We start from the raw sequence: 19,661 nt of genomic DNA on the forward strand, positions 1-19,661 counted from the left end.
ACTATCAGACTTTCAGGATTCTGTTATTATAACCTCTATCAATAAATGAGGCCTCTAATATTTCTGGTAGTCTCTGTTTTCTAATCTGGCTCTCATGAAGAGCTTGCAATCTGGAGATCCTTCTGAATTCAATTCAGATTTAATTCCTGATAGAACAGGTGGAAGTCACAGCCAGGAGGACCTTTGCCCAGCTCCAGGGTGTATCGATTCCACAGCATTTTTTGGAACTAGATTTACTGAGAACAGACACCCTTTCCTTCATCATCATCTCATTTGAATTACTGTGATGGACTTTCATGGGATTGCCATTAGACACACCATTTAGAAACTGAATTGTCTACTGGCGTATTTCTAAATGGAATTCAAAGTCAAAGAATCCCAGAATTTGGTGAGACCACAAAATGGACAAAGTTACAGAAAACGAAGAAGCTAAAATGCTCTGGGACTTTAGAATTCAAACAGATAAGCTTCTGCCACACAGCACCCCAGGCATAACAAATTTCGATAATGAAGACAGATAAGTCTAGATAGTGGACACTGCTATCAATTTTTACTTGTGGGCAAGAGTATTGCTTGCAGATATTCCAGGACACCACTACTGCTACTTCGTCATGCTGTTGTTTGTAAGCGTCTGTGAGATCTTGTGTCAGCAGCTAACTATGTGCTCCACTGTTTCTTCAGCTTCTTTGCGGAGACAGCATTTGCCATCTGTTGCTGTCATCTCAATTCTGTCATTTTTTTCTTCTTATTTTTATTACTTGACTGGCCAATATCTCTGCAAATTCTTTAGAATTCTTAAATAAAATTGTGCAAAATGACGGTAGGAACATCAACATTTCATGGGTCTTCTTGATCTGACACATTTTCATTCATTTATATTATAAATATGTTTGTGCTTGTATGTATCCATACCCAGATAGGCACATGCACATACCATTATATGGACAACATGTAAAAAGAATATATGGTAAAACCAGCATGTTGCTAACCCATGGCTTTTGCAGTGATCCTCGAAAGTTTCCAGAGGTGATAAAATAATTTGCAAAAAGGAGACTGGAAAACAGTGATTAAATTTTGGACTAAGAACGCAAAAACATTTGCACAGATGCAGATGATAGTGACATGATGGTGTAGATATATGTGTACACACCTGTGGATTTTATTTTACTTTATTTATAATTAGACTTCCATGGCTGCCCAGTTGGAAAGGTTCAGAGCAGATTATATTAAGAACACCATAAAAACAGGCTTAAGTAGTCCAAGCTGCCCAATTATGACCAAATGCCCTCATTAGGCACAGAGTGCTGACTATTGGGGGTGGTGGGGGGAGAGAAGGATGCTAAAACCTGGGGAAAAGAATGAGGTACCTTGGAAACCTGCTTAACTTACTGCAGCAATGCAAAGAAACATCCCACACCACAAAAGTTGGTTGCAGCTTCATCTGCTCTTAAAAAAAAAATCTAAACCAACCCAACAATGCATCAGAAAATCAAGAGTGATTCCTGCTTCCCACCAGAAAGATGAAGCAAGTGGAAGCGGGAACGGAGAAAGCAAGACTTTGCAGAGCAGCAAAACAGAGCAGGAACTGAAGATGGAGAAGATGGTGAATCTTTTTAGGGGCAGCCAAAAGAAGGCCTGGGAAAACACAGTGGCAAGAACAAAAAGGACACCGTCTGACATCAGGAGTTTTTTCAAGTTCTTCAAATCAGGAGCTGGGTGGCATTGGCACAGCGCCTTTAAAAAAAGGGGGGGAAGAAAAAAAACCAGAGTTGAAAAGACAACACATTAGGAACATCGTACCAGCTATTCACTGGCACTACTGGATACCCCAAATTACACAGCAACTGGGATGGGGCACAATGCTCCCCAGCTGGAGGCTTTGAGCCTCCGCAGTTGCCTCTACAATGTGGATGACCTGCTGTTTGAAACCAGCACAAAAGGCATCCCCAAGACTTACTGGTTCAACCCCACCCTCCCCTTTGCAAAACAGCCAGTTCTTTTCTCTTTTTCCTCCCATAATAAAAACAGACTTGCCCAGCAATACTAGGAAGAGCAGGGCAAATGATGGGAAGAATTAATTGATGGAAACAAAGCCTATTAGTCCTTTAACCACATGTGGGCAGAAGCTTAGGGAAACACTGCCAATCTTGGTTTAGGAGAAGATCAGCCAGGCTGGGATTTTCAGGTTAAACGACCTCCCTGCCTGCCTCCAGCAGCAGTTCATTGTTTACCTGAGTTTCACTTTATTTGGTGTTTTTTTTTTTTTACATTCTGGATTCCCACCCACTCCCAACCCCCAATTTTGTTAGTTGCCCTGAGGACGTCTTTGAGTAGAAAAGCAAGTTGCATATCAAATTATTTCCATCTCTAATCGTTTTTTCCTGATAGCAAACTGGCATCTATAAGCAAAATACTTTCTTTGCTATTTTCCTGACATCAAGATAGACTGCCCCATATATCGAGGTTCTATTACTTGACTGAAAGAAATTAGGAATCACTTTCTGTCCATCTGATCTACAAGTGATGTATAACTTATATCTTTGTGAGTGAGATTTGTCTGGACTTGGAATCTAAACAGATCTAGATCTGCTTAATAGTGGGATGGGGACTTGCCAAGGATGCCAGGTCCATGAACCAGACTAGGAGAAAGCCATGACAAATCATGTTGGTGTTTTGCCAAAAAAAGTTATATTAAATGTGTTTAATGTAGTTGCCAAAAATTGGGTTTAATTCAAAGGAGCTGTACATTATATACAGAGAAACATAATTCTGCAGCACTTTATCACTCTAGATCGGGGTCTCCAAACTTGGCAATTTTAAGACTTGTGGACTTCAACTTCCAGAATTCCTCAGCTAGCTATTAAAGTTGCCAAGTTTGGAGATCCCTGATCTAGATGGACAGAATTATGATGCCTTATCAGTGTTTGATCATAAGAACATGTCAAGTACCTATGGGGCAATCTGTCTGAATGTCAGGTACCTGATGTAATATATCAGGGCTATGCCCATTTGGAAACTAATTTGGAAGTTGGGCTTCAGACTTTTTCATCAGAAGTGTAGAGTTGGAAGGATCATCAGTGTCATCTACTCACCTCTAGACCCCTAGATTCCACATATCTTAAAGTTACCAAGAGTTTCTTTTAAAATAATCATTTGATCTTGAAGACTTCCAATGAAGGAAAGCTCTGCATCTTATGGACCAGCTAGTTCCACCAGCTTATAGCTAATAGGATAAAGAAGTCCCTCCTGATGTCTAGCTCCCTGCTAAAGAGTGTGAGTTTCAAACTGTAATACTTTAATTACATTCTCAATGGAAAGAGATCTACCAAATAATTAAATGACTTCTCAAAGCAATCTGTCCTTATGCTTGATGTTTCATAAGAACCTTGGAAGGAAAATGTTGAAAAGGTCTGGTCCAAGGAGTACTATTTCACAGTACTACTCCAGTATGACTGTCTCTTCTTAATAATAATAATACTAAAGTTGGAAGGGACCTTGGAAGTCATCTAGTCCAATCCTCTGCCCAGGCAGGAAACCCTATACCATTTCAGACAAATGGCTGTCCAGTCTCTTCTTAAAAACTTTCAGTGTTGGAGCATTCACAGCTTCTGGAGGCAGGTTGTTCCACTGGTTAATTGTTCTCACTGTCAGGAAGTTTCTCCTTAGTTCTAGTTTGCTTCTCTCCTTGATTAGTTTCCACCCGTTGCTTCTTGTCCTGCCTTCAGGTGCTTTGGAAAATAGCTTAATTCCCTCTTCTTTATGGCAGCCCCTGAGATATTGGAATACTGCTATCATGTCCCCCCTTGTCCTTCTCTTCGTTAAACTAGACATACCCAATTCCCGCAACCGTTCCTTATATGTTTTAGCCTCCAGTCCCCTAATCATCTTTGTTGCTCTTCTCTGTACTCTTTCTAGAGTCTCAACATCTTTTTTACATCGTGGTGACCAAAACTGGATGCAGTATTCCAAGTGTGGCCTTACCAAGGCATTGTAAAGTGGTATTAATACTGAAGTAAAGCAATCTCAGTTTAGGTTAGGTTAATAGAAGAATGATTTCTGAATCACAAAAAAGAATAACTTTCTTCTAGCCAGATTTATCTCACTTACTATGCCTGTTTAAAAAAGAATGATGTAGAGAGCATGGGAAAATGGCTAGAAGTGGTGAAGAGGACAACTGGGAAGAAGACTAAAGGTGAGGAGATTATTGTATTTTTCCAATCCCTGAAGGACAGAAACCTCACCCCCCCCCTCCCAAGAAAGGCAATACCCGTTCTAACTATTCCAGAATAGATGACATAGAATCAGGAGTGTTCACAGGGAAGGCATAAAAAAAAAAAAGAATCTGTTTATATATTGGTCTCTTTTTTATCCAGTTTTTAATTTTTTTTAAATATGGGGCCCCTGGTGCTCCCAGAGCTTGGTTGTTTGATTGCAGACATTTCGTTACCAAACTAGGTAACATCATCAGTGATCGTTTTTTAAAACTGACTTGTTTTTAATGTTTTAAACTTTCTAACTGTTCTATTGTTGCTTTATGAGGTTGTAGGCTCACTCAGAGTCACTTGACAGTGAAAAAGGCCACACATAAATTTAATAAATAAATAAGTAAATAAAATTAGATTAAATAAATAAATAAATAAAAATGGTGAGCACAATTGTGTGACTCAAACCTACCTCTTTTTACATCCATCATGGGATAGTGAACTTAGGTAGAGAATTAATACTCCTCTCTTCCCCCCCCCTTTCCAAGTCAGAGGCTTCTGCAGGTTTGGAGGAGGGCACTTTGGCCTGCCCAGGTCCATCTGCCCAGCTCAGCCAAAGTTGCAGAAAAGCACAATCTGGCTGACTGATAAGAGAGAATCCTTGAATTCTTTCCCAGGGTGTCTTTTAGGCTGGGCTCCTAATGGCCTCATGTGATTCAGTGGTTCAATCTCTTCTCACAATTGATATATCTGCATCTTTCTTATGCAGTGAGACTCTGGAAGCATCTCTTGGGCTGATATAAATGCACTGCTTTTATTAAGAATGCTTCCTTTATTTTTTTTTCTCCATTTGTATGTTTTATGTAATTATGAATTTCTATGGGATGTTACAGGATGGTACATTTAGTATTGTATCCTAGAACGATTAGAGAATACTGTTGGTTTTTAAAGTTGCACTGGCTGTGAGGGGAATCGAAATCCATAGAAAGCCTGCACATTTAATTATATTTATTCAAACCATTTCTATTCTTTATAACTACCCACGTGATGTTTGTGAAGTTATTGTCCCCATAGGGATTTTACATCAAAAGAATGATGTTTCTCGCTTTCTCACGATATCTTGCCGTTTCTATTACGAATTATTCTAACCTTGCAAGCACGATTATGGTTAATCATCGGAACAAAAAGGAACCTGCTAGAGTTAGACAGAGGCTGCTCTTACTAAGATTAGACGGGAAACAAATCTGACAGATGGAAAAAGCTAGAATCGTTTACCTTTTTCCTTCCTTCCGGGAATAACTCTAGCAGACGCTTGTCATCTGAGCACGTGCAGAGTGTCAGGGCCACACCTCGGCCTTCAAAAGCCCGCTGTTTATTTGGAAGCGGCTCCCTTTTCTGCGATTCGCTGTCCTTCCGGGATCCTGCTCGTCTGGGATTCCTTGGGGATCTGGAAAGGAAGATCAGAACCCCGAACTATAACTATTCTCAACAATTTCCGATCAGAAAAATCCGCCGGCGGAACTTTTCGGAGCGCGGCAAAATTACTGTTTCCGGGGACTCGAGTTTGGGGCGTCCTCAATCAAGCGCGCTGGGAAAATAAGGGCAGGAACCGAACCCAGCAAAATGGGGTTTTGTTTTTGTTTTCATTCCGAAGACAGGACTTTCTTGGTAGGTAGGATCTTGGGAAAGATCGCGCCCCACTGAACCGAACCTTTTTTTTTTTCCTTTTTCTAAAAAAAGAATCGTTACAACCAGGCGTGGGAAAGCGTAGGGGTTAATTCGTGCGAGCGAGCGATTAACACAGATTAAGAAATTTTCTTTTAGATGGGATTGTAAACGGAGACTTAAGCTAAATCGAACTGTGTGGTTCAGTCCCGGGTGGAATTCCGCATTGAAAACGGGTCCCCGTTGCAGGATAAAACGGTTGTCCTCACCCAAGGACGCCCTGTCGGTGATCGGGTTTAAATCAGCTTTAAAATCGCGCGTTTTTGCTCTACTACTATGCAGGCGGTAAAGTAAGTTAAACTTCACAGGATGCGCCGGTGGGTTTCTCCGTGTGAGAGAGGCAGAGAAATTAGAAATCATTTATAATGGGGGGGCGAAGTGGAAGAGAAGAATAAAATATGCTTGAAAGGTCACCGTTTAATTAGTCCCTTCGGCATTATTATAATTGGTTTGATTTTTATCATTTGATTTAAATAACTAGGAAACTAAGGGACGAGATTCAGCCCCTTCAGTCGGTGAGCGGATTTTAAGAGTAACTTTTTTGGAAACTTCTCCATATCGCTCGACTCATTTCCAGGCCGCTCTTGCAGTTCACTTCTGCTTTATCCCGCGATCGGAAACAACAAAATAAATCGTCCAAAACTGCCCGTAGCTAGTTTCTCTTCTTTTCAAACAAGAAGTTTTTTTAAAAAAAAATCTCCGTTCCCTAAATGTCCAATCAAATCATGGTTTACCTTTAATGCATTTTTTTTTTTTTTTTGCAAAAAGTGAGAGGAGTTCGTTTCTTGCAGGATCCCCAAATCATTAAAAAAAAAAAAAAACCACTTGCTCTCTTTTCTGGTTTTTTTTATTTTATTTAGCTAACTCTGGCCAGGATCTTTCTCTTGCTCTAAATCAACATTTATGTCCACCCCCGCTCCCCATCCCGGATCGATCGCAATTGGAAGACAGCTAATTGCCTATCCGAAGAAGAGGGGGAGGGGGGGTTCGTTCTTCAAGGGTCCCCTCGACCCTTGAACCCCTCCGATCGCCTCCCGCTTTCCCGGCGACCGTTTTCCTCCTTTGCTCGGTTGGTCAATTTCAGCGGGTCAATTTCCCTTAGAACGAGGGGGAGGAGCTTCGGGGGGCGGGCGGGGCCTGCCCTCCACTCCGGGCGCTCCTGCCAGCCCTCCCCGGGGGCAAAAAGCCTCCGAGCTCAGTCATCCCGGAGAACGGGAGGGGGGCGGCAGAATCTCGGGATGCCGCCCGCTTGGGTGAGAGCTTGCCCCGCCGGCTGAAGCTGGTGGCCCGGCTGCCCCGCTGATCTTCTGCTCTTCGGGCACATTCGCGCCTCTGCAGGCGGCTGGGCTGAAGCCGCGCACCGCCGGCTGCGCTCGCTTCGGACCTCAAGCGGAGCCGCGTCCGTCGGGGCCGAGGCTGATCCGCGACTCCGGCCCCGGGTCTGAAGAACTTCTCTCCGCCCCCGCCGCTTCCCGCCCCCCCCCGCGGGCCTTTCCCTGGCGCGGAGATCGGCGACCGGCGGGGCGGCGGCTGGGTTGCGCCCGGAGCCGGGAAGAGGCTGGAGGGCAACCGGTCCGCAGCCGGCGCTCTTCATGCACCTGCCGCCGCAGGACGCGCTCCTGAGCATGGGCGACGCCGGGGGTGGCGGCGGCGGCGGCTTCTCGCTGGCTGGGCCCCTGCTCAGGAGCCCCGGGTCGGGGGGTCCCTCCTCTCGGCTCCACAGCATCGAGGCCATCCTGGGATTTACCAAAGAGGACCCCCGTCTGGGCAGCTGCCAAGGCCAGGAGGGCAGCGGCGGGGCCAAGCCGGGGAAAGAGGCGTCCGAGAAGATGGGCGCCGGCGGGGAAGGCTTCTCCCAAATGCCCGCCCAGGAGGCGCTGAGGCAGGAGCAGGCGAGCCCCAGGGCGGGGCGCTTCGGAGGTGAGGGGGGGGGGAGAATCAGTGCGTTTTCTGGCACCCACAAAGGCTTTTGGATCTGAACATCCCTATTTCCCCGAATTTGTGGAGGTCTAATGTGGCATCGGTGGAAGTCATATTCAAGAGCTTTTTAAATTCCCTTCTGTTATTAAAACGATTGTTTCAGGGTCAGTCCCTATTTGTGTCAACTTATTTGCAAAAATAATATAGGCGGGATGCATATTAACAAGTAAAGTTTTATTAATATAAAGTTTATTTCAGTGATTTAAGCTTAGCGGTAACAATTTGGTAAAATCTGGAATATGGCAGTCCCTTTGGACTGAGAGGAAATTCCACTCCTCATGCTTTAAGGGACAAAAAGATTCCTAACCCAAAGGGCTTTTGGGGGACATTTATAATAAAGGTGTTTTTAATTACCCCAGAAAACACATTTAGAGATGCTTTCCAACACCTGCATAGTCCAGCCACATTGGAGCTTTAACTGCTAAAGTTCCCAGCCAGGGAACCAGGAGAATTAAAAGTCCCAAAGCATTTGAAGGAAGCCACTTTGGGAAAGGCACTGTTAAAGATTGATCCCTGTTCTGCTGGAAATAAGCGATCGTTTGGAAAGTAGTTTTCTTGCTAAAGGCATCGTTCCATTTTTCAAAATAGCCTGCATGTTTTTTTGAAACTTGCCTGGTTCTTTGCTTCTTCTCTCCGGTGGTGGTTGCCATCCATATGTAATTTCATCCAAAATGATCTGTCAGAGAGCATGGAGCCCATGCTCAGTGTGTGACTGATGGATCACGCATCCCAAAAGAACTTGCAGTTTTAATCACCATCTTTTTTAACCAACCATTGGGTTAAAAACAAAGTAATTTTTGTCCCCTCTAAGAAGAAACGTCTTCTTAGACGTTTAGGGAGGGATTTGAGAGAGCGATATATATTAAATAAGCGCATTCTGCATGCCCTTAGAATACCCGCTTGGAAGTAATTGGATTAATCTCTAAGATGTCCATCAGGGCTCCCTAAATCTGTGGTTCTCAGATCCTTGGAAATGGATGAGATGGGCATATCAGTCATAACCAAAGCAACTTAGGATACCTTGACTTTAGAGGAACATGCTTATGAGGAAGTCAGCTTTAGGGTTACAATTAATTCCTAGTTCACATACTCCTGCTGGGCAAGGCCAAGGTCTTTTCTCAATTTTGTCATGCAAACCATGCCATCCTTAGGAATATCTCATGGACTGCTGTGAGAACCAGAACTTGGACTAACCCAGGAAGACGCTAGTAGCAAGTTCAGAGAAAATGGATCATGATGATAGATAGTGATGACAATTTTTCAATGTGGGGAAAAGAAAAGAAACAGTTTACGGTGCAGAGTTGATTGTGGATTCAATGTTTCTTTGCTAGGGCTTTCGTAAAATATACAAGCAAGACTAGTGGCCACAACCCCCATTACATCAAAATAACTTACTTCTGGGTAGACCTGAGCAAGATTGGGCTACAGATGACAAGTGGGGCAGCTAGTAATAGTATATTATTGAATCAGAGCAGTCAGTTTTTACAAGGACTTTGTCTATAGAGATTCTCAATCATCCAGGTCATGGTTGTTCAAAGTGCTTTTTCCAAAAGGCAGTTGGACTTTCTTAGGTTTTTTGTTTGAAAATGTTTTGCTTCTCATCCAAGAAGTTTCTTCAGTTCTAACTGACTGACGGGTAAATGGAAGAATATATACATATAACTCTTTCCATTATAATTCCTTCCATTCTCCATCAGTCAGAACTGAAGAAGCTTCTTGGATGAGATGTGAAATGTTTTAAAACAAAAGAGAGAGAGAGAAAGTCTGTTGGAAAAAGCACCATTGGGACAACAGATTTTAAAAATAAATTGGTAAAAGAGGAAGCAAAAGTAAAGCACCTAATATTTGCCTAATAACACAACAGGTTCTATCAGTACCGTAATGTTATTGAGATAATGGTTGACAGGGCTGTGTAAGTGATTCAAACTGAACTCCAAAAAGAGTGGGGAGTATGCAGCTGTGTAGAAAAAGCACCTGTTGGCAATCCATTAAAGTAGCAGCATCCAGTTCCAGAATGAGGCAGTTCCTGGGGAAAAAAGCATGGCAGGTTTAAGGAATTGCTGACACTGTGTTTGAACTCCTGCATAGCTTCAAGCAATTTCCTGAATTCAAATCAGAAGCACTGTACATTCAGCAATTAATAGAAAAATACACAATTTCCTGTTAGAAAATCTATAATTGGAGTGTACACCAATAGCTAGAGATCCCATGTCTCATGAACCCTTCATGAAGGCTATTCCAAGTGAAACAAATAATCAGCTGAGGGAACCTTCTGGAAAAAAATAAAATAAAATGGGAGGAAACGATATCGACATCAAGAGTATTTGCATGATACCCATGTCGATATCGTTTCCTCCCATTTTATTTTATTTTTTTCCAGACGGCTCCCTCAACTGATTAACTAGCCTCAACTGAACGTTCTGATGCAAATCCACTTACAGGTAGATGAGGCTTTCCTTATTTCTCACTTCCCAGAAACCTACTGTACCAAACATTCGGACAACTGCTTGAGCCCAGAGCTGTCTGTTTGTAACAGTGATGGCAAACTGTTAGATGAAGAGCAGCCCAAGAAGAAGCACAGAAGGAACCGTACCACCTTCACCACTTATCAACTTCATGAGCTGGAGCGAGCCTTTGAAAAGTCCCACTATCCTGACGTTTACAGTCGAGAAGAGCTGGCCATGAAAGTCAATCTACCTGAAGTCAGAGTTCAGGTAAAAGACATGTTCTTCCCTTCCCTTTTCCCATCTAGCTGTATCATGGAATTTCGACTAGCTAACCTCTTTTTTCTTCCTTCATTAGAGCATTGCAATATAATAGCAGCCTTGTTTTACTAATCCAATTTAAAGGCCCTCTCTTCCTTTTTGTATTTTTGCCCCTCTGGAGATAATTTTAGATTTGCACCCATGTTAAATGGTTTGTAAAGGGATTTTCTCTAATCTGGCTGTGTGAGTGTGTGTGTGTTCTAACTTTTCAGAGTGTAATTGTTGGTGTTTGGTTTCAGCACCTGTAAATCGTGGTCCTTCCACTCATGGCAATAAGAGTCCATAGAAAGGTAGATTGTGCCATTTGCAAAATCCCCTGAAATCGCAAAATGTAAATGTAAAAATGAATTAATCTCTTGTTTTGCTTTCTGTAACATTCACCTTATTACAAGGTTGTTCCATATTGTTTTGGATATGTTTGTGAATAATTGTACTGTATGTATTTGGCGTGCACTTTCCCAAATTTCTACATTTCTGCAAGCAAATTTCAGGAAGATTTGCCTGATGATATAAAATTACTTTCATGGTTTTTGATTCTAGAGATTCATCACAAAATTTGGAGAACTATCAAAGCCACTTTATATTCTGATTCAGTGTTAGTTTGAGCAATATAAATGAAGCTTGTTTATATTAAAATTTGATCCAAGTGAATTTGTAAACTGAAGTCTTTGTTTATTCATTGGATCCTATAAATCCAGGGATGGCAGGAGAGGTCCAAAAATGGAAGATAGATAGAAGTTTAATGAATTATTTTTTAATTGAGAATACTATACTGTAGAAGACAACATGATTAGTTGATACCCCACCTTTCTTTTTAGCGCTTCATTCCTTTAGCTGTTATTTTTCCTTGCAAATTTCAAAATCAGAATGCCCCTTTCTTCCAAACAACCACTTTAAAGTCTGTTTGGGGTACACTTGAAGGTAGTTATTTAACTAATTATGGGAATTTTGAAGCTGAAATTAATTAAAAGAAAGCAAGCGTGTATTTTAATCACTTATGTTATATGGTACACATTTTCTTTCATGTCTCAAAAAATTAATTGCAGTGTAATTAACTAAGATCAAACTATTACCGTTTCCATTTTAAAGAAAATGCATTTGTGCCCTTGGCATGAGTCCTTTTAACTGCTTGATCAAATCACAAATAAGTCATAGGTTGAACCATTAAGTCAAGCTAAGGGACTTAATTATTATGCTTAGCCTGTAACTGCAGCAAATTGGGACAACTGTCCCTTCCTTCCATTAAAATTGGCACTTTTATTTATGTAGGACAGCCCCATAGGCTGTCAGACAGAAAGAATCAAGTACAGAGAACTTTCCAGTTGTTAAAGCTGCACTATAGTAAGCATTTATAATGCTAACAGCTCTGTGTCAATAAATATGGAATAAGACTGCCTGACCTAGAGATTAGAAATTAGTTTCGCACGATACACTATAAAGATGCCTTCTTAGAAAAAAGAAATGCCTAATGAACATAAAGAGAGACGTTATATCAGGTTACTAATGTAATATAACTTTTTACTAATGTAATATGATTTGTAATCCCTTAATTTGGGGTAATGCTAGAGTAACTGAATGGAGTTGAGCATTTACTAGCCAGATGCTCCTTTTAATGTTATTGGGAGGGCAAGAACATGTAAGAATGAGGTCTATATTTGCATTATAGAGAACAGCAAAACTCGGACAATTTGTCTTTTTTAAAAAAAATATTAAAAATTATAATTGCAATAGTAAAAATATAGCTAAAAGAAAGAAAAAAGAGAAGAAAGAGTGAAAAATGCAAAGGAAAGGGAAAACTAGACAATGGAAAGAAAAAAGTAAAAATATAGTAAAAAAAAGGAAAGAATTATATAAAAAAGTGACTTCCAACTTTCATTACAAGAAATATAAACAACGTTAGCAACTTTTCACCACCTCTTAATTTATAGCTAATGATCTTTTGATCCCACTCCCACTGTCCCACTTCTTATCTTTAAACAAATTCATAAAGCATCACTATTTCAGCCTGGTGTTAGCAAAGGTCCATTAAGAATTGCCAGAAATAATAGCATATTTATTTTAGCCTTGATCAAATAAACCAACTTTATATTTCTTCCTTTTACTTCTTACAACTGTAATCTGTAGTCCATTCAAATAACATCATAGAACTTGGTTTCTTTTCATTTCTTTTTTACTTCTTCTCTCAAGATTCATCCAAACTTTAACAAACCTCTTTTGTAAATCCAATATAAAAGAGTTATTCAGGTTATTCTCTTAGTTTGTTACTTGTTATTTCTATTTTATTATTTTAAAAAAACAATCAATTTCTGGTATGTCTATTTAAACATCTTTTCCATATCATTCTTGGAACCAGTCATTTCTAGATCCACTTTCAGTGTCAGCTCTTTCTGTCTTGTCAGATAAATCTTGCTTCCCTTTTGCCATTTCTTCAAAATCATTTTTGCTACATATCTAAACATATTATGAGAAAGGCAGGATTGGAAATAATAACAGTTGGAATCAAAATTGGAGATCAAAACACAATCTGAGATATGCAGGTCATGCCATCTTATGAGCTGGACATACAGAAGACTTTGAAGAGCTCATTCAATCCAGAATCAGTTTAAATAGTGAAGACAAAAGGAAAAAACATTTAAAGCTCATTTAAAAAGTATAGAAGGAGAATGAGAAATCCAGGATAAGTTTAAATAGTGAAGACCAAAGGAAAAACACAAATCATTTTACCAATTTAATGAAAACAAAAATGGGTTTATAAACTAAGAGGTATAATAAGAGCAATTGTTGTGGGAGAGAGGAATGGCCACTGTCAACAAATTCAAACATGCATTCAATTAAAATTGTTTAGAACCCAAAGTAGGCTTAAAATGCTTCAACCAACATCTAATTTAGGGTGGACATCCTTATTTGTTGTGGTAATGGATACGGTGAAAATTAAATGGGAGCATGATTATTTGTCTTTTATAGAGTCATGAGTTTCCTGATCAAAAGTTGTAGGAAGTCTTGTGAACAATTTTCAGTTGAGATTTTCACGCAGGCTATTTAATAATTGGATAGTGAGTGCTCCTCAAGCTTACTTGCTCTTCCATTGGGCACTTTAGTTTTTGGCTATAATATTAAAGAGCTTGTATAGCATGGATTCACTTCTTAATAAGTAAATCATTTGCTCTCTTTTTAGTCCTACAAAATAGTTTTTCTGGAACATTACCTCTGTGCAATAGACTTTTGTGGAACGCAGTAATTAAGCAAAGTTCTTCAAATTAAGTATACCTAGAATTCCAGTTATTTAAAGCAAAGATTTAAAGACTTTCTAGTCTTTGTACTTTGTACATTTACGCTAACACATTATTTATTATCTGTTCACAACAATGTGAAATCATAGCTGCCAGTTCTTTTGTTTGTGTTGGCCTTCATACACATCAAGTGCTTCCTATAAACCTAGGATGTCATAATGTATCAGTATTGTATATGTGCAGATCCAAGCCATGTGGACTTTTGTAATTAACTGATAGACATGTTGTCAATGTACAGATTTTCAAAGTACTGTCCAAGATTTTTTGGTATGGCACCAGTGTGCCAATATCCAGTGGGACCACCACAGCTGAGTATACTATAATCTTTAAATTCCAATTTTCAGTTTTCAGATCTTGATATTTGGCGATCTCTAATTCTTTGTCTTCTACGGTCCTCTGACATCAATTATCCACACTTCTTTTCAACCCCATTATATCTGGCGTATTATAAGTCAAGTCTTTATCTGTCTGTATTCAAAGCAAATCCCGCTATTATTTATAGCCACCCACTCCAGTGGACTCTCAGTAACCTACTAAACATAACAATTAAAAACATAAAGAAAACAAGACAATGTGGATTTAAAACAACCATTAAAACAGTCCCCCCCCCAATATTAATCCCAGCTGTGAGACCAAAGCCAAATTTTAAGGGCTTTTTGGAGCCCCAGAAGTTTATGAATATTAATTGTTTTTTCTAGCTATATACATATGTGTACCTATGTTGCACCAATATGTTGCAGTTCCTATTTTATGACAAATGTAACATAGGGCAATTTCCCATCAAATCTCCGTCTCCTAATTAATTAAAATATTTAATGAGGGAGTCCCAGGTTTCAATCATAAAACTTATGTATTTGGAACATCATTTAGGATGGTTCTTCAAAAGGGAAAAACATTCACAATATTTATTTTATTTTATTTATTTATATTTCATATTTCTAACCACCCATCTCCCTCAGAGAAGGAGACAATGTTGTCTATGAGGCACAACTAGCCAAAGCTGCTGCCAATATGTCATTTTTATTTTAATGTGACAGCAGAGAACAATTGTTAAATATATAATGTGAGGTGGGGGAAGACTCCTATTAATCAAAATGTAATAATAAAATATTAAAAATAATAAACTTAAAATTTAATCAAAATTTAAATAAAATATCAGTCTGATTGATTGAAATAAATGTAAAGCTTTTTCTTCCTAAGCCTGATCTTTTTATAGGCACACAATCCTTAGCACATCAGTCTAAGCCTAAGCATGGATTTTAAGCCTTTTAAAGTTTGTTCACCCCAGTTTGGGTTCATGCGTAATATTCTCTGTGGCTATGCACAACATCTCAAAATCACACATGGCTGATCTTCATCAGTGGACATGGCAATTTGCAAAATATAAGTGGAAAAGACTCTGTCCTGAAGTTATTACATTCTGGAATTCACACCCAGGTAGACAGCAAATAAAGAAGTCAGACATAAGGAATAAAAAAGAAAGAATATGTTTGTTTCAGTATCTTCAATTGCTTATAGTTGTGCATGTTAGTGAAGTCAGGAACGAAGAATGATGATGGGTGATGCTCTTTTACTTTCTCGCCTCCTCCAATTAATCAAAAAGCAGCATTAAATAATCAACTCACCCTCAAAAGTGATCAGTGTAATATTTTTTTAAAAAGAGAGAATAATTATTGATTTTTTTTATAAACCTTACAACTCCAAAACCATTTACCAAAGTTACTTACGGGCTATATAAATCAGAAAAATAAATAACAAAATATTGCTCCAAAGACTTCTTCCTTGAATCTCTGGGTTGGGTGAAACATGACACCTATCTTCAAGGTTACTCCTAAAAGTACCAGAAGGTTTTAAAGATAGGAAAGGAGCCTACATTTCTGTAAAGTACACTACTAAGTATGTAGAACTTAGATTAGAAAAGAGATCATTCAGAATTTCCCTTTCCTCCAGTCCAAAACTTTGCTGGAGAAACTTGGATGTTTATTGTCTTTCTCATGATGATCCATGGATAGGACCTAAAACCCTTGGGAGGCATCATGGAGTAGATAAGAGGTGTGTCTTCTCACTTTATCTGTTAAAAATGAAGTCTTCCTCAAGTTGAGCTCAGCTCTTGGGGCTATACACAGTATTAAAAAAAGCTCTTTCTTCTCCCTCTAACACAGTGGCCCCCAACCTTTTTGGCACCAGGGACCAGTTCCGGGGAAGACAGTTTTTCCACGGACTGGAGGGAGCACACAACCTAGATTACCTCACATGCAAAGTTTACAGTAGGGTTCGTACTCCTATGAGAATCTAATGTCTGATGAACTGAGGTGGAGCTGAGGTGGTGATGCCAGTGGTGGGGAGTATTTATTTATTTATTTATTTATTTAATTTTATTTATATGCCGCCCAATCCCAAGGGACTCAGGGCGGCGTACAAAATTAAAACAATAATCTAACAATAAAACAATAAAATAATACAATCATACAGCGTGTCCAATCATATCCCGGCCCCACCCCGGGGACATCAGCCCCAGGCCTGCCGGAACAGGAGAGTTTTAACAGCTTTCTTAAAGGCCGGCAGGGTGGGAGTAGTTCGAACCTCGGGGGGAAGTTGAGTATTTGTAAATACAGATGAAGTTTCGCTCACTCACCCACTGCTCACCTCCAGTTGTGTGGACGGGTTCCTAAAGGCCATAGGCCACTACCAGTCCGAGGCCCAGCTCTAATATACACACCATCATAGTAACAATAATTTAATAACAGGACGTAGTACTATTTTATGACATGAAAGCCATCCTTCTCTGGCGTGTGGTTAATTCTGAATTCTGCTTCTCTAGGTTTGGTTTCAGAATCGGAGAGCGAAATGGAGGCGTCAGGAGAAGCTGGAAATGACCTCCATGAAGCTGCAGGATTCGCCTATCCTCTCCTTTAACCGCTCTCCTCAACCTTCTGCCATTGGGACTATTGGGAGCAACCTGCCCTTGGAATCATGGCTTAGCCCACCCATGTCGAACAGTAGCCCCCTCCAAACTTTGCCTGGATTTGTGTCCTCCCCACAAAGCCTCCCTAGCAGCTACACCCCTCCTCCTTTCCTAAACTCTCCCCCCATGGGACACACTTTGCAGCCCCTGGGAGTCATGGGGCCACCACCACCTTATCAATGTGGGACAAACTTTGTGGATAAATTTCCATTGGAAGAAGTGGATCCCCGGAATACCAGCATTGCATCATTAAGGATGAAAGCGAAGGAGCACATCCAGGCCTTTGGCAAACCGTGGCAGACAATCTGAACTATTTTCGGAAGAGGTCTCAGTTTGTACATCTTCTATTGGACAGATAAAGAGGACCATTGTTCTCAAGAGTGAATTTCAGCGTAGAAGTAAAGTGAATACTCAATGATTAGTCAGTGGAACGATGTGTCTTCCGAAGTTGTGGATGCTCCATCACTGGAGGTTTTTAAGGAGAGATTGGACAGCCATTTGTCTGAAATGAAGTATGAGTTCCTGCTTGAGCAGGGGTCTAGACTAGGTCTCCAAGGTCCCTTTCAACTCTGTTATTCTGACAAGCCATCAGTTGTTTCCTCCCATTTTGATTTTATAATCTTTTGGGTTCTCTGTCCTGTTTCCAGAACAGGACTTAGAATTAATTCTAGGTTTCCTTTGGATGGGATTGTAGGATTTTTTTTAAAATGATCTCATCTTTTGATATCTTGGCTGGATAAAACAAAGACAATTGTAACTTTCATAGGTGAATTTTGTAAACATTAAAGCACAAATATTTTTGCATTATACCTTGAAGAGGTTGACTTGTGTCTGAAATCATAACTGAATATGTTGTACTGCATTTTACAGTTTTATAATTTCTTCAGTAGATGTTAGCCAACTAAATAGTAAAAAATTCAAAGTGATATGGGATGCAAAGTTGATGAAAATGTGAGTAAGATAACTACTACTATATTTTTTCTCTGCATAATCATTTTATTAGTTTATAATATAAAAGACAAAAATACAAAAGCAAATAATAGGAAAAATAGGGGAGGAAAAAGGGAAGGGAAAAATGTAGAACAGAAAGAAAAGGCGTTGACTAACGACTCCCTTTGGTGCAAAAGAATAAGATAGTAACATCAGACTTCAACTTTTTAGTTTTACATAAAAGTATAAACTAGTTGTTTCTATAATAACAAATCTATCTAATCGGTAAAACCCAAAATCAAAGTTTCATTTTTTTCCCACTTCAAGCACAAAGTCCAGAAGCAATTTCCAAGTAGAAACAAAAGTAATTGTGTTTTTTTTTCTTTAATCAAAGCAGTCAATTTAGCAATTTCTGAATGTAGCCATTCATCCATTGTGGGAATCAGATCCTGCCATTTTTGTGCATAAAGTAAACTTGCTGTCATCAACGTATATAACTTGAAAGTTCAAAAAAAAATTTCCAAGTCCTTTTTCATTAAACCCCAAAGAAAAGTTTCTGTTTTTATCTTTATATTCACTTTAAGAATCTTCTATATTAGGATATGAATCCTACTTCAATATTCCTTTGCTTTATCCCATGTCCACCATAGATGATAAAAAGTCCCTTCTTTACGTATGCATTTCAAAATTCATTTGAAATACTTTACATATTCTTGACAACTTGTGTAGTGTTAAATACCAGCAATACATCATGTTATAAAAATTTTCTTTTAAATTGTAATTTAGTGTAAATTTTAAACCTTTCGTCCACATGTTCTCCCATTGTTCAAGCATTACATTATATCCTAAGTTCCTTGCCCACTGAACCATACAATGCTTTATATATTCATTTTCCAAATTCAAATTCTATAACATTTTATAGACCATAGCAATAATATGTCCACCACTACCACACAGTAGGATTTCCAATTCATTTTTAACAAAGTCAAACCATAACTCTTTGTCTAATTTAAATCTTTCAGTTGTAAATATGTAAACCAGTGGTTCTCAACCTTTTTAATGCTGTGACCCCCTCCAACCGGTCATAAGTCAAGGACTACTCAACCGGTCGTAAGTCGAGGACTACTCAACTGGTGCAGCACCGTTTGCAGAATGGGACTTTTGGCGGGCTCAGCAGGGCAGAGACAGCCTGGACAATTCCTATTGGCTTTTGAAAGCCAATAGAATTAGACTCTATTCAAGAGAGTCTATTCTATTGGCTTTCAAAAGCTAATAGTATAAAAGGGAGTAGCACAGCTAAGGAAAAGGGGGGAAAAATGGTGGACTGTGTTGTTTGGCGACCCCCGTGAAATGGTCGTTTGACCCCAAATGGGGTCCCGACTCACAGGTTGAGAGCCACTGATGTAAACCAATGGCAGACATGTCCTTCTGATTCTAGCTCTTCCTAAGACCTGAGGATAGGATCACCAAAATTAAAAGATATTATTTGATCCTAAGTCCAGCAGTCTGGCTTCATCACCATTTCTTTTCTGAAAAAGCTTTCTGGGGGGGGGGGACACACCTAAAGAGGCATCTTTACAGAAAGCTTTGTTTTATATTTATTCCAAACTCTTAGAATGGCACATCTAACAAAGCAGTTGTTAAAATTAACATTACTTTGACCTTGTCATCTCATAAATAATCGTGCCATCCAGATCTTAATTCATGAGCAAGTATTTCTTATTCTACTACTCTAGGATAGTAGTCTTGAAAGAGGGGTCTACACACCTCAGCAAAAGGCAAGCTATTTGTGTGTGGAAAATAA

At 39.6% G+C, this 19,661-nt stretch overlaps 1 protein-coding gene across 1 annotated transcript; it reads left to right on the forward strand.

Annotated features, from left to right (window-relative positions):
* Positions 1–5,892: 5,892 nt before the first annotated feature.
* On the forward strand, positions 5,893–18,845 carry RAX (retina and anterior neural fold homeobox). The gene is made up of 3 exons (XM_039358097.1): positions 5,893–7,847; positions 10,383–10,621; positions 16,784–18,845. Exons 1-3 carry the CDS (start codon positions 7,520–7,522, stop codon positions 17,234–17,236), a joined length of 1,020 nt encoding a protein of 339 aa, XP_039214031.1. The 5' UTR covers positions 5,893–7,519; the 3' UTR covers positions 17,237–18,845.
* The last annotated feature ends 816 nt before the right edge of the window (positions 18,846–19,661 follow it).

The sequence above is a fragment of the Crotalus tigris genome, unplaced genomic scaffold (assembly GCF_016545835.1).
Source record: "Crotalus tigris isolate CLP2741 ecotype Arizona unplaced genomic scaffold, ASM1654583v1 scf7180000018975.1359446, whole genome shotgun sequence".
Classification (NCBI taxonomy): domain Eukaryota; kingdom Metazoa; phylum Chordata; class Lepidosauria; order Squamata; family Viperidae; genus Crotalus; species Crotalus tigris.